A 14,277-nucleotide genomic window follows, 5' to 3' on the forward strand; every position below is an offset into this window, starting at 1 on the left:
TCGATCTCATCCATTTTTGCTCCTATTTGTGGGGCCTCGATCTATAAAGAGGAAAATTAAGAGCATTTTTTTTTTTTTTTTTTGGTGGGAGTGCAGGATAGTGTTTTCCATCTGTGAGAGGCCCATATGCCAACACATAGGGGTGCACTTCCCTCTTTAAGAACTTAAATGAATATAAAATATTCATGTTATGCCAGTCAAAAGCAAATAGACCTAGCATACTGACTAGCCAGGAAGGCAAACATTATAATTATAAAATAGCCAGTTTCTTAAGCCAAATAAGAAATGGCCTTCGAATGAATTAAACATGACAAAGGCCAAGTTGAATATAGATTTGTACAAATCATAAAATGTTTGCATCAAAGGAAAGGTTCACAGAGCCAAGAGTAGCTACAGAAAATTTCAACGATCCTTCAAAGTTTAAAAAAATGGATCCTACTTGAATCAAGGTCATTATTTCACAAAGCTAATCGAAGGGAAAATCCTGTACAAGAAGTTATGGTTTATAACAAGGTTGCTTGCATCACTTGCGTCCCAACCTCATTAAGTGCTGTTGATGTTTTGCTGCAGCTGCTTTATCTGCAGCTTCGCGCTTCAATGCCCTCTTTGCCCGTCGCCCAGTTGAATCCTTTGCTACCTCTTTATTCTTCGGACCACGTGATGGACCAGCATCATGGTCCTGGAATTCTCGATGGACAGGCCTTGCTTCTCTCCTCCCTCCCCTAACAAAGCCATTGTCTCCCCACCTACGGTTACCAATACGAAGATTCGAACTGGTATAATAAACTTCTTCTAAATCTTCATCCTCATCCTCTTCATATTGATAAATATGTTCCAATTCATCATACACCTCTTCTTGAACCTCTACCTTCAATGGCATGAACCAGGTTGCTCGAAGAAGAAGGCAAACGCTCTCCTCAAACATATAGTCATGGATTCTATCAAACAAGATATGAGCATTTTTGTAAATAGGCAACGTAACATGCAGCAACTAATATGCTTATATGCCAAATAAGTGGAGAATCGTTTTTTACCTGCCATCAAGAGAACGGTGAACATTGAGAAACTCAAACGGACACTTGCATTGAGGGCATAAAGGATTCTGATTGTATGTCGCCCACCTAAGGATGCACGTCACACTGCACAAAAAAAAATTGATAAATACAGTTAATACTTTTATTACATCATTTCTCAACATTCTTTTAAGTCCACTTGAATTGAGCAATAATAGAACTCCTTTGACCCACCCCATTCAAGTGTATCTTGTTAATGCAGAGAGTTTAATTTAGTGGAGTAAGCCTTGGGATTGGTTATATATGTGTTGAGCCTTTAGTCTAATGGGTTTTCCTTGCAATCATGGTTGTCACGGCGCCAAGGCGAACCAAGGCGGTGGAGGGTTGTCTAAGCGCTTAGGCGAGAAAGTGTCCGCCTTAAGCCGAACAAGGTGACCAAGTGTTATTTTTTATTTTTCCTATTTTCTAACATTATTTAGTAAGCTATATATACCTTGTATCATAAAAAATCAAGATTAAACAACATCAAGTCATTAAAAATCAACATTTAACCATATTAAATCATAAAAAACTAACATTAAGTCATATTAAGTTATAAAAAATCAAAATTTAGAGAAATGCTCTTGTTCTGTAATAAGTTTGACTGGTCCAATGATATTATTTTTACATGAGACTTTTTGTATTAGTTATAATATAAAACCAGCTTTCCAACAAATCATAGATTTAAATAATGACAAAGTTATGCTCCGATCAAACTTATTTTTAATGACAAAATTATGCTCCGGTCAAACTTATTTTTAAGTGCGTGAATGTTGTTAGAATAGCCTGAATGAATATAATTTTATGGATATCAAAAAAAAAAATTTATTCTATCGGACTTTTGGTTTTTAGCAATATTTTAACATGATAAAATTTATAAAATTTTCATAATCAAGAAAAACCCCAGCATTTAAAAGTTGAAAATCGCCCCTATAACCAAAATCCAGTTTTTGTTCTTGGACTGGGGGGTTGCCTTTTTATCCTTTTGAAATTTGATTTTTAAACTATTTTTATTGGAATTAAATAGGGGGTATTTGTTTATTTATGAATAATATCTTAAGTAAAAACTTAAATATTATTTGGCATAAATAAGTGCCAAAATACAAAGCAGCATGCAGTGCAACAAGGCGACTGTCGCCTAGGCCCCAGGCAAACCGCCTGGACGCCTAGTCGTCACCTTGGCGACGCCTTGACAACTATGTTTGCAATAATTCAACTAAATGGATTTTTCTTTGTAATAGTTCAACTATGGACTTAAATATGGGTAAAATGTATGAATACAGGATTTACTTCCTTAGTTTAGTTTGGTATTTTATTTCATAATTTTATTGTTTATCTCTTTACTTATAAATGTTGGATAGTCTTGTCCGATTAGAACTCTATTCTTACATTGAATAGAGTTTTAATCTACTGAGATAAATATTCTAGCTAAGATATATTGTCTTGTGGACACCTATACCCGTTTGGATAGGGTTTCCTATGTTTACTTCTTTCTTTCCTATTGTAAAAATACTTCAATTTCTATTTAAAACATTGTTAGGCTTCATAAGCTCCCCAGTTTTTTTAGTTGAATACAGTTTGTTTTAGCCTCCATAAAACGTATGTTTGATAAGATTCAGAATATTGCTGTGGGATGCACTCAATCCTTGGTCAGATGCTGAGGTAAGGGCTGATGGGAATTCAGTCTAGCTTCACGTGAGATGCTTGGTTCATATCCATCTTTCTTTCTTTCATTTTTCTTCAACCTATCCATCATCAATCAGGTCTGTACTTTGTTTTTGTTCAGTTTCTTTAACTTTCCTTTTGGTGGATTTTCTGTTCTATTGAAGACATCCAGTTTCTCAAATGTGATTCCAAATCTAGCAACCGAATTATGTTTTTATAATACTTATGGTTTCAAATTCTGATCATGGTCTTGTTTTGTTAGAGTCCTATAGCTATTCAAACCTGCTAAAATTCTCAGATCTGATTACTAGTTTCTAGTTTGCTTCAAATAATTTCAGAATCTGTTCTACTGTTATAATGCAACTCAACCTTATCCCAAATAAATGGAGTCGGCTTTGTAGCCAAACAAATACAGCAAAAGGCAAGTAAAAGTAAAAGTAAAGGAACAAAACATAACAAATCAGAAAAATCTCACCTAAATGAGGTCGGGTCCTACTATTATATCAAAGCTTATTGCTTCCACAACCTAATCTGAATATTTCTAAATGCTGATCTGAGCACTGATTGATTCTCGGTCATAGAACAATCCTAATCCAATTAGAATTCCAATATCACTTTGAATCGAACCATAGGATTGGTTCCAAATTCTGATATTTTGTTCTCTTAATACAATAGAGTATTCCTTTAAAATTTAAAGCACATATGATATTCTGATCTTTGATTACTATTCATTCTTCAATTCTGGTCATAATCTAATCAAAGCAATTCTGGTTTAAATCAAGCTTTTAAACCTCATCCCTTAGGCTTCTAGAAACCCATCATTTGCATAAAAAATACTTAAGATACCACAAATTGTTATGATTTCCAATGTGAGAAACAAGCGCACATGAAATAAGACAGTAGTTCAATCAATATCAAAACCGCACAATATACACCTCCAAACTACAATACACATCAATAAAGAAGTCTAACATAAAAATAATAACAAACATAAACAAAGATCTTAGTACCTAAATGCTCAAGCATTTATTTAAAGATACAAAGAGAACATGTGAACATTTTCCATTTGACATGGAAGGGCATAGTATGCTTGCCCAATGAGTGTCATACGAAACATCCCGGATATCCATTATAATTTGTTCAACTCTAACAGTTCTTTTCCTTCATTTTTTTTCCTTTCCAAACTTATGTCAGATGTGAAGCCAATACTCATCACATATTCATCTTTCCCACATTTACACAACCCCAACAATTCCAGAACTCATGCAAGCGAGCCACTAAAATTATTAGAAGGGAAAAAATTAAATCTTGTACTCGAATTTGAATTTATTTGTCAGCTTATATATTCATCCAAATTCAACAAAGCTCCTTCTTTTTCACTTCCAAAGCTGGGTTGGAGTCAATGTTTTAATAAGTTAATCATAATTCTTATTGTTTCATTTATTTATTTATTTATTTTTTAAATCAATCATAATAATTACTAGGTTTACCCTTGGAAACATAGAACAAAGTGCAGCTGGAAAAGAGGGATAAAACTGACGCTCTAGGGGCTTATATAGCATGACAATCATCAAAAGGAAAATTCAACTTAGTGTTACTCATTCCTTAAGGAGCCAAGATTGCAAGCACCGGTATGTGTAACAGCATCTCTTTAAACCATAACAGTTACTACTCCAATATTTGACCGATTTTTTCATTATACATTGGAATACCATAATAAGACCACCCAATGGGAGATGGATATGTGTCCTAAGGAGCCCAGATGACAGGCCACCGACCAGCCACGACATACCATTATCCAACCAACCAGTAACAATTGTGGTCGGCACTTAATCTCCCGACCACCCTTTCATCATGATTAAAAACGAACAAACCGAATCCTCAACCTATCTTAAGTATCATCAATCCCAATCAAGAAATGGTCATCCCTCTCTAAGTCGACCACAAAACCAAAAATGACCCTCACTACCTCAGCTAGAGAAAAACAACCCCCGTCGACCAGGTATCCTCTCCTTAGACTCATATCTACCGTCTACATGTCACTTGGACCCATTACCAATCATCAGATGGCAACATTCATAACCGTTGCCAAACTCAACCAATATAGTTAGGTTAGAGCCAAAAATAACTATGGTTGAGTTAACCGTTATGGTCACGGTTATTTAACCTAAAGATAACTGTAATCGAGTTAACCGTTATGTTCAGATTAGTTGTTATGAGATCAACCACCTCAACTCCAACAGTGATTAGTCCACTATTAGCTTATAAGTCCACATCAGCAAGGAAAGGGACCTACGGGCCAACAGGAGAACTCATCGACCAAGATTTAGGGGGAACTCGGCCAAAATAAAGGTAAGCAACTTAGAACACTCAGAGCTCATTTGAGGTTTCCCTTCTCTCACAAATATACTGATTTAAGCAACAGAGTCTGCCAATAGGAGAACTCATCGACCAAGATTTAGGGGGAACTCAGCCAAAATCAAGGTAAGCAACTTAGAACACTCAGAGCTCCTTTGAGATTTCCCTTCTCTCACAAATATACTGATTTAAGCAACAAAGGATCCTTCCTGGAGACAACCTCCGGGCTAGTTTTCTCATCTGTGACTTGCAGGTATCAACCGATCGGGAATCTGTAGTAACATACATGATTATCTAAACTTTTAAGGCCCTGTTTGTAACATTCCCAAGAATTTGCAAAATATAGCATTTCTTCTTCTCTCTCTCACCCAACCAATAGAAATAGTGATGGGAGGCAACAGTGATTATCCCTTCCTTCCCTTTCCCTGCTATTCTACCCCACCACTCCCCTAACAATTACAGCCCATACTCCCCAGCAAACAATAGAAAGAGTCAGACCTCAAGGAATTGAATCAAAAGTAAGAAGGTGCTGCTCCTAGAGATTCAACTATTCATTTGTTTAACCAGATCAAATTATAGGCCCAGATCAAATTGGAGTCCATTAAGGTAAGTTACTGTTCGTTCAAAGTAATCAAATGATTTAAAAGAAAAACCCAACAATGCTACAAAGATAGTCAAACAATCACCAACATTTAGAATGATTTATGATTCTCACCACAATGTAAAAATAAAAGCAAGAATAGAGAACATAAAGATGTTAGACAAACCAGTAAGCATGTTCGCAACCTTTTACAAGAGCAGTCTCCTGAAGCTCTATCTTCTCCAAGCAGATCGCGCAAACACCATGATTGCCGAACACCGTCAAGTTCAAGCTCGACATTTCACACTCTATCCCCTTCCCATCATCACAAACCTACAAGAAGTTTTCAATAATTTGAGTCGAAAACAAAGAAAACGAATTAAAAAGACACAATTAAACCTAAAGCCCCAAAAAGAAAAGATTCACCAAGATCCGCTTCCACAAACAAATAATCAAGAGAGAGGGGAAACCTGTTCTTGGGTGGGGAGGTTGGAAACAGCGTTCAGTTGCTCAATCTCCATGAAGATTATGACGGTGAGTGATTTTCGGCGGATGAGAAGCTCAGAAGAAGAAGAAGGAGAAGGAGAAGAAGAAGAAGGGAAAGGTAAGCTTCGTCCGCTCGATCATGAACCGTAGGGTATCTAGAAGCGGAGAGAAGAAATGATTCTGGGTATCATTCCGAACTCCGATGAAGAAGAGGGGAAACGAAAGGAAAGCTTAGTCCGCTTGGTCAAAGAGCCAATGGCCAAAGGGTATTTACGAGCGGAGAGAAGAATAGATTCTGGGCATATTCTGAGGATAGATCTGGAAAAAAATCGTCCGTAATTTCGATCTTTGTACAATTTCATGAAATACCATATTCAGGGGTGACACGTGTATTGATACCAATGCAATGGTCCAGATCTAATTTAAATGTCTCTTTACTGATTTAATATTTTATTAATTGTATCAGATCTGAACCATTGTATTGGTATCAATACACGTGTCACCGCCTGAAGGTGGTATTACATGGAATTGTACGAGATCGGAATTGCAGACGATTTCAACCCTAGATCTATGCCCTCACCTCAGGGCTCACCGACTCGGTCCGTATCGTATCGTCCGGTATCAGTTTGGATCGATCTCAGTGTCTGGGAGTCGGGAGTCGGGAGTCGGGAGACGTTGGAGTGTTGGACCACTTCTTCTCAGCTTCTCTCCTCCACAGCCTTCCAGTTTAATGTATGTGGGGTCCACATCTGAAAGTCAATTTATTGTTATTCATCCTATGGGCATCTCACTGAATAATGTATGAAATGAAAAGAAATTCAACGCATGTGAAATATGCGGTTCTAACCAAGATTCTAAAACTTGGGATCGGTCTTGGGATCGTTAAAGATACTGATGTGGAACCTGAAATGGACTTTATCGGATAGATTTATCCTTATTTTTAAATAAAATTTTAATTTTATTATATTTTTACCCTTAGGCATTATATCAGGAATTCAGGATTGGATCAATCAAGGCCAATACTAACAAATCCGATCCAAGTTTTTGAACCATGGTCTTGGTTTGTTCTTCGTCTTGTTGTCCTTTCAATGTACTGTGATGTCAATTGAACTCTCCAAAAAAGTGTGGAAATAAGATGGAAGGGCAATGTTAGATGATGTTGTTGTTCATCTTCTTTTTAGGCATGTCTAAAGGACGGATCGGATTTGGCTTCTCTGAGGCGCAAGATAATGTTCGGCACGTATCCAACGCCTAACAACGCCTTGGGCTCTGTGCCAAGGCCTTTAACCATTAGATACCCACCAAACACTATGTTGCGCCACAAAGGAACTCAATCCAGATGAATCCAACTCCTCTTCAAATCTTAATCGCCAAACTCTTGTCCAATTCTCACTATGGGCTTAATACTTATACACTTCAAATTCAACGGTGTTGGAAGTTCAGGGTTATTCAAACCCATTTTAAAACCTTCCCCCCAGAAAAACCATTCCTGAAATGGAGGAGAAGGGGGTTTATCCATCGCCTCTCAACTTGAAGTGAAGAAGAGAGAAGGAAAGAAGTTAGGATTTCATCTCTCAATCTGGAAAGAAGGAGGACGACTCTCATGGAAGAAACAAACAAAGAAGAAGGGGGAAGGAAGGAAATTAGGGTTTCAACTCTCAACCTCAAATGAAGGACGACTCTCAAGGGTGTTTATTCCATGAAATGATGCGCTCTGATACATTGGTGAGTTTGTTCAACCCAATCTTACCACCGGGCAACCAAGTGTCCATTGGATGATCAAAGCTCACACATATCAAATTTAAGGAATTCAACCATTTCTCAAAACAAGATTTCCAGAGTCAATAAGAATTCCTACCTGGGTAGAATTTGAGGATGTGGAAGTCGAATTTGTCGACCAGATGATGGTTTTCGATGAGTTGATGATTGATATAGCCAAATTGACCTCTCGGTGGGGGCAATGGGCGTGTCACCTCTGTGACACGTGTCCTCCGCCAGACGAAGGTTCCAAGAAACCACTCACGCTCAAGCACGCTCAATCACCGAGGCACGCTCGCAAAATCACGCGGGATCACGTCGTCTGCATGAAGGGAATATTCCCCCCGGAAGGATGGACGTATTCGAGTGGGACTCTAAGAGGGAAGAGGGGGAAAACCCTAAACCCTAAGAGCTATATAAGAAGGCACGGAAGAAGAGGAGAGGTAAGTTCTGAGACCCCCACCATTACTCCCTTATTGAAATGTGCGGACGACCCTGACTTGAGCGTCGGAGGACTAACCCCGGACAGAGCTCTGGGCCTCCGTCGTCTGTGTTTGTGTAGGTTCGACCAGCGAGGTTTTTTGGCAGCAACAGATTGGCGCCGTCTGTGGGAATCGACGGTAATGGTGGGGAGAACCTACAACCGAAAGAGGACAAGAGCGACGTCCAACATAGACATGGGGGAAGAACCTTCAGGGGAGCTTCCTCCCTCGGCGGAGATAGGACGAGAGAGGGGCCATGACGACCGGGAAGTGTCCGTCAGATACCAGCGTTCGGCTAGATATTCAGTATGTGAAGGCAGTGACCATCAGCCTCCTGCAGCCCATGAGTATGTGACGAGGCAGCAGTTCGAAGATCTCCAGGACAAATATAACCGGATGGCCGAGACTATGAGGGAGGTCTCCAAAGCTGTCTCCCATAGGGCTAGCGGAGCACCCTCAAGTCCCCACGTCCAGTTTGAGAGAGCTCGAGATGAAGACCGAAGCAGTACGGGATCGACAAGGGCCGGTCGTGACCCTCGAAGCCGAGCAAGGGAGAGTTCCGCGCCCTGAAGTAGGACGTGACGCGCCGTCAGAGACCCACATGGGGATCCGCACCAGGGAGACAGACAGAGGTCCGAGGACTCAGGATTAAAGAGGATGATCCTAGACCTGAAGGATGAGATCAGAAAGGTGGCAGAAAACCAGACGGGAAACCGCGAGCCCGACCTCACCAATGACACATCCTTAGCTGACGAGGTCATGAGGGACCCGCTCCCGGTCGGCTTTCGTCTGCCCAAGTATGACACTTATGACGGGTCAGGGGACCCTGTCGATCACCTGGAAGGCTTTAAGGTCGCCATGCAATTCCATCAGGTCTCGGAAAATATCATGTGTCGTGCCCTTCCATTGACGTTCAGGGGAGAGGCGAGGCTGTGGTACAACCGACTGCCGACGAAGTCGATCCACAGCTTCAGCGACCTGAGTTACTTCTTCGTGAAGGGATTCTCTAGTAGCCAGCCCCTCCAGAAGACCACGTTGAACCTAACCAACGTCAAACAGCAAGAAGGGGAATCGCTGCGGAACTACATGAAGCGATTCCAACAAGAAAAGATCACGATCAGGGGCCTAGACCCAAAGGAGGAGTTCACGGCCCTGCTAGGAGGCGTCAAGGACAAGGAGTTGAAGAGGTCCCTGGCGAAGCATACACCTAGGGACCTGACCGAGCTGAGGGCACGATGTGATAAATACATCCAGATGGAAGAAACCCTCCAGGCCGATGAAGAAGCCGAAAGGAAGGAGGCGAGGAAGAGGCCCTCAAGGGTTGCTGATAAACCCGTCGAAGAAGGAAAAAGACAAAAGTCTGAGTGCAGTCGGGCCCCCAGTCCACCAAGGAAGTTTGAGAAGTACGCACCCCTGAACCGAAGGCGAACAGAGGTGTTAATGCAGATAAAAGATTCCCCAGATGCCAGAGCCATGAAGCGGTCGGGAAAGATGGGGCAACACCCCGAGAGAAGCAATGTGGACAGATATTGCCACTTCCACAGAGACCATGGCCATGATACCAAGGACTGTTGGCATCTCAAGGGGGAGATAGAAGGAATGATCAGAAGGGGATACCTAGGCAGATTTGTAGACCGGGAGAAGGAGGTGGCCCCAGATGGTAACGGCCGGAGGGATAACCGTCGGAGAGATGGCGGAGGTCGTTATGAGAGAAGGGGGCTCGCCCGCAGAGGCAATCAAGAGCAGCGAAGGAACCAGACACCCGAGGAAGCTGACTGTCGCCCTCAAGAGGAGAATAAGAGCCCGACTAGAGTTATAGCGACCATCTGTGGAGGCCCGGCCGCTGGAGAGAGTTCGGTCTCTGCCAGGAAGGCGAAGGCCTACGCGAGGAGCATACATATGGCAGAATGGCCGAACAAGAAGGTGAAGACGGGGACGGTTATATCCTTCTCAGATGATGATCTGGAAGGGGTACAAACCCCGCATGACGATGCCTTGGTTATCACCATGACCATAGCGAATTGCAAAGTGAAGAGAATCTTAGTGGATAACGGCAGTTCAGCTGATATCCTGTTCCTCGAAGCTTTCCGAAAGATGGGCCTCGACGAGGGAAAATTAAAGAAGGTCGAACACCCGCTGTAGGGATTCTCCGGCGTCCCGGTGAAGGTGGAAGGGTCGATTGAGTTGCCAGTTAGAGCTGGCACCGGAGATTGCCAGGCGACGGTCATGATCAACTTCCTGGTGGTGAGCATTACATCGGCGTACAATGTCATACTAGGAAGGGTCGGGTTGAACCTGTTAAAAGCCGTCGTTTCCACTCCCCATCTCAAAATGAAGTTCCCTACCAAGAATGGTGTCGGGGAGTGTCGAGGCGATCAGGAGACATCCCGGAGGTGTTATGCCACTACTCTATGGGGAAAAGAAAAGGCGGGCGAGGCGCTCCCGATAGAGGATCTACGTGATAATGCCAGTTATCAACGGGGGGAGTCGGCCAAAGATTTGGTGCAAGTTGAAGCTGAAGAAGGGGATGACACCCGGCAATTCCAGATTGGGGCTACCATGCCAAGGTTGCAGCGAGAAAGACTCGTCTCATTCCTACGGAACAACGCTGACGTATTCGCCTGGTCAGCATCGGACATGCCCGGGATAGATCGAGAGGTGATAGAACATCATCTGAATGTTAGCCCAATGAAGAAGCCGGTGCAGCAGAAGAAGAGGACGTTTGCCCCCGAAAGACAGAAGAAGATAGACGAGGAAGTGGAAAAGTTACTGAAGGCCCAGTTCATCCGAGAGATCTAGTACCCGGAGTGGATATCTAACGTGGTAATGGTCCCGAAGACAAACGGGAAGTGGAGGATCTGCATCGACTTCACCGACCTGAATAAGGCCTGCCCGAAGGACGCATACCCCCTGTCGAAGATAGACCTCCTCATCGACGCCACGGCGGGATATGAGGTGCTGAGTTTCATGGATGCATACTCGGGGTACAACCAAATCAAAATATCCGAGGCCGATGTCCCGAAAACATCCTTCATAACCGAGGGGGGCTGTACTGCTATGAGGTCATGCCTTTCGGACTAAAGAACGCAGGGGCCACCTATCAAAGGTTGGTGAATAAAATTTTCAAAGGGATGATCGGCAAAACCATGGAAGTATATGTGGACGACATGCTCGTGAAAAGCCTGAAGGTGGAAAGACACATCCAAGACTTGGAAGAGGCGTTCCAGGTGCTGCGACGGTACAACATGAAGCTAAACCCGGCAAAATGTGCCTTCGGAGTAGCCTCGGGAAAGTTCCTCGGCTTCATTGTCTCGGAGAGAGGAATTGAAGCCAACCCAGTCAAAATACAAGCTATTCGGGACATGAGGTCACCCCAGAACGTGAAGCAAGTCCAGGAGCTGACGGGTCGGGTCGCCGCCCTCGGAAGATTCATGTCTCGGTCTGCAGATAGATGCCTTCCCTTCTTCAAAGCGCTGAAAGGGACCAAAAAGTTAAAGTAGACGGAGGAGTGCGAAAAGTCTTTCGAACAATTGAAGGAATACTTGGCCGCACCCCCGCTGCTGACAAAGCCGAACACCAGGGATGCCTTGCAGCTGTACCTTGCTGTATCGGCAGTTGCTGTAAGCGCCGTACTGACGAAAGAGGAAGGAAGGCAACAACGGCCAATATACTACGTCAGCCGAACCCTTCTAGATGCCGAGACAAGATACCGAAAGGTGGAGAAAGTGGCGTACGCCCTCGTGACGACGGCAAGAAAGCTGAGGCCATATTTTCAGTCACATACGGTATGCGTACTCACCGACCAGCCCCTGAAGAAGATACTGCAGCGACCAGATATGTCCGGTCGCCTGGTAAATTGGGCCATAGAGTTGGGAGAGTTCGACATCCAGTACAAGCCGAGAACCGCAATTAAAGCACAGGCCCTCGCAGACTTCATAGCGGAGACGACGATCCCCGATGACCCACAGGAATCTGCCGAGGAACGAGGAGATGAGGCTTGGACACTGTACGTGGATGGGGCTTCCAACAGCGATGGAAGCGGCGTAGGAATCGTGTTGGTAAGCCCCGAGGGTTTCAAAGTAGAATACGCCCTACGGTTCGATTTCGACGCCTCCAACAACGAAGCGGAATACGAAGCGATAATAGCCGGAATTAATCTGGCTCTGCTTTGATGGTGAAGGAACTGGTAGTGCATAGCGACTCCCAACTCGTGGTACGACAAGTGAATGGTGAATACGAGGCCAAAGAGTAGAGGATGGCCGAATACTTGAACACGGTGTGAGATAGGTCAGCGGCTTTCAAGGAATTTGAGGTAAAGCAGGTGTCACGAGAAGAGAATGCTAGCGCAGACGCACTATCACAGCTGGCAACTTCTGACTTCGCAGAACTTGGACGAGCGGTGTATTTCGAAGTACTACCACAGCCAAGCATAAAAAAACCCTGCGAGGTATTACCCGTAGGTGAAAACGGCTAAAGCTGGATGGACGCCATAACAGAATACCTCAAGGAGGGAAAGCTCCCAGAGAATAGGGACGAAGCAAGAAAAGTAAGAATGAGGTCAGCGCGCTTCTTCCTGAAGGACGACACGCTATACAAGATAGGGTTCACCTTGCCATACCTCAAGTGCCTGGATTCTTCCGACGGCGAGTACGCGCTCCGGGAAGTGCATGAAGGGATATGTGTGAAGTGCATGGAGCCCGGGCCCTGGCGCATAAAGTACTAAGGCAGGGCCTGTACTGGCTGACAATGAGAAAGGACGCAGAATCACTGGTCAGGAAATGTGTGAAGTGCCAGATGTTCACCCCCGTGCCTAGGCTACATTCTACCGAGCTCTCGTCCTTATCTAGCCCAGTACCGTTCGCCATGTGGGGGATGGACATCCTAGGCCCGTTCCCCCTGGCCACGAGACAAAGGAAGTTTGTCGTGGTGGCAGTCGACTACTTCACGAAGTGGGCGGAAGCCGAAGCCCTAGCGATGATAACCGAAAAGAACATAAGGGACTTCTTCCAAAGGGCGGTAGTATACAGGTTTGGAATTCCCCAGGTTGTGGTTACGGACAATGGAACCCAGTTTGTCAATCCAACCTTCGACGCGTTCTGTGAAGCCCTCGGCATCAACCACAGGAAAACCTCCGTCGGGTATCCATCGACCAACGGGCAAATAGAAGTAACCAACCGTACGCTACTCCAAGGGATAAAAAAGAGGCTAGATGATGCCAAAGGACTATGGGCAGACGAGTTGCACCACATTCTCTGGGCTTACCGCACTATTGAGAGGTTAGCTACCGGAGAAACACCCTTCATGTTAACATACGGCACTAAAGTTGTACTCCCAGTAGAGATAGGGGCCATTACCCATCGGATTCGGTACTATAAAGAAGACGAAAACGACGGAGGGCTCCGGGCGAATCTAGACCTCTTGGCAGAAACCAGAGAAGCTTCGCAAGAAAGGATCGCCGCCTACCAGCGGAGGGTCGCTAGGCACTACAACACCAAAGTTCGGAAGAACGAGTTCAGGCAGGGCGACCTTGTCCTGAGAAGGGCGGAAGTGTCGGACCCAAGACATCAAGGGAAGCTAGATCCAAACTGGGAAGGTCCCTACAGAGTCTCAAGGGTAATACGACCAGGGTCCTATCACCTAGAGACTACGGGGGGAGGAAGGATACCCCGATCGTGGAACTCTCAGAATTTAAGAAAATTCCACCAGTAGTGAAGTGGCGGGCGTGCACTCTTGTCGTTTGTAGTTTTTCTGTTTGTAGTTCTTTGCAATTATTGCCCTTATGAACCTTTAAATTGTAATTCATCTTAAAAATCCGGAAGATTTTTTTCATGGATAATACGAGAGCTGGTTTACGGCAATTGAGACATTCTCCAGGCCGATAACCTTTAACCCTGCT

At 44.0% G+C, this 14,277-nt stretch overlaps 1 protein-coding gene across 1 annotated transcript; it reads right to left on the reverse strand.

The window, feature by feature from the left end:
* Positions 1 to 308: 308 nt before the first annotated feature.
* LOC122062012 lies at positions 309 to 6,391 on the reverse strand. Its single transcript, XM_042625635.1, has 4 exons — positions 6,126 to 6,391; positions 5,843 to 5,988; positions 1,035 to 1,139; positions 309 to 938 (listed from the first exon to the last, which is right to left on the reverse strand). The coding sequence occupies exons 1-4, from the start codon at positions 6,174 to 6,176 to the stop codon at positions 524 to 526; spliced, it is 717 nt and encodes a 238-aa protein (XP_042481569.1). The 5' UTR covers positions 6,177 to 6,391; the 3' UTR covers positions 309 to 523.
* Between the last annotated feature and the right edge of the window lie 7,886 nt (positions 6,392 to 14,277).

This window comes from Macadamia integrifolia, chromosome 14, assembly GCF_013358625.1.
Source record: "Macadamia integrifolia cultivar HAES 741 chromosome 14, SCU_Mint_v3, whole genome shotgun sequence".
NCBI lineage: Eukaryota > Viridiplantae > Streptophyta > Magnoliopsida > Proteales > Proteaceae > Macadamia > Macadamia integrifolia.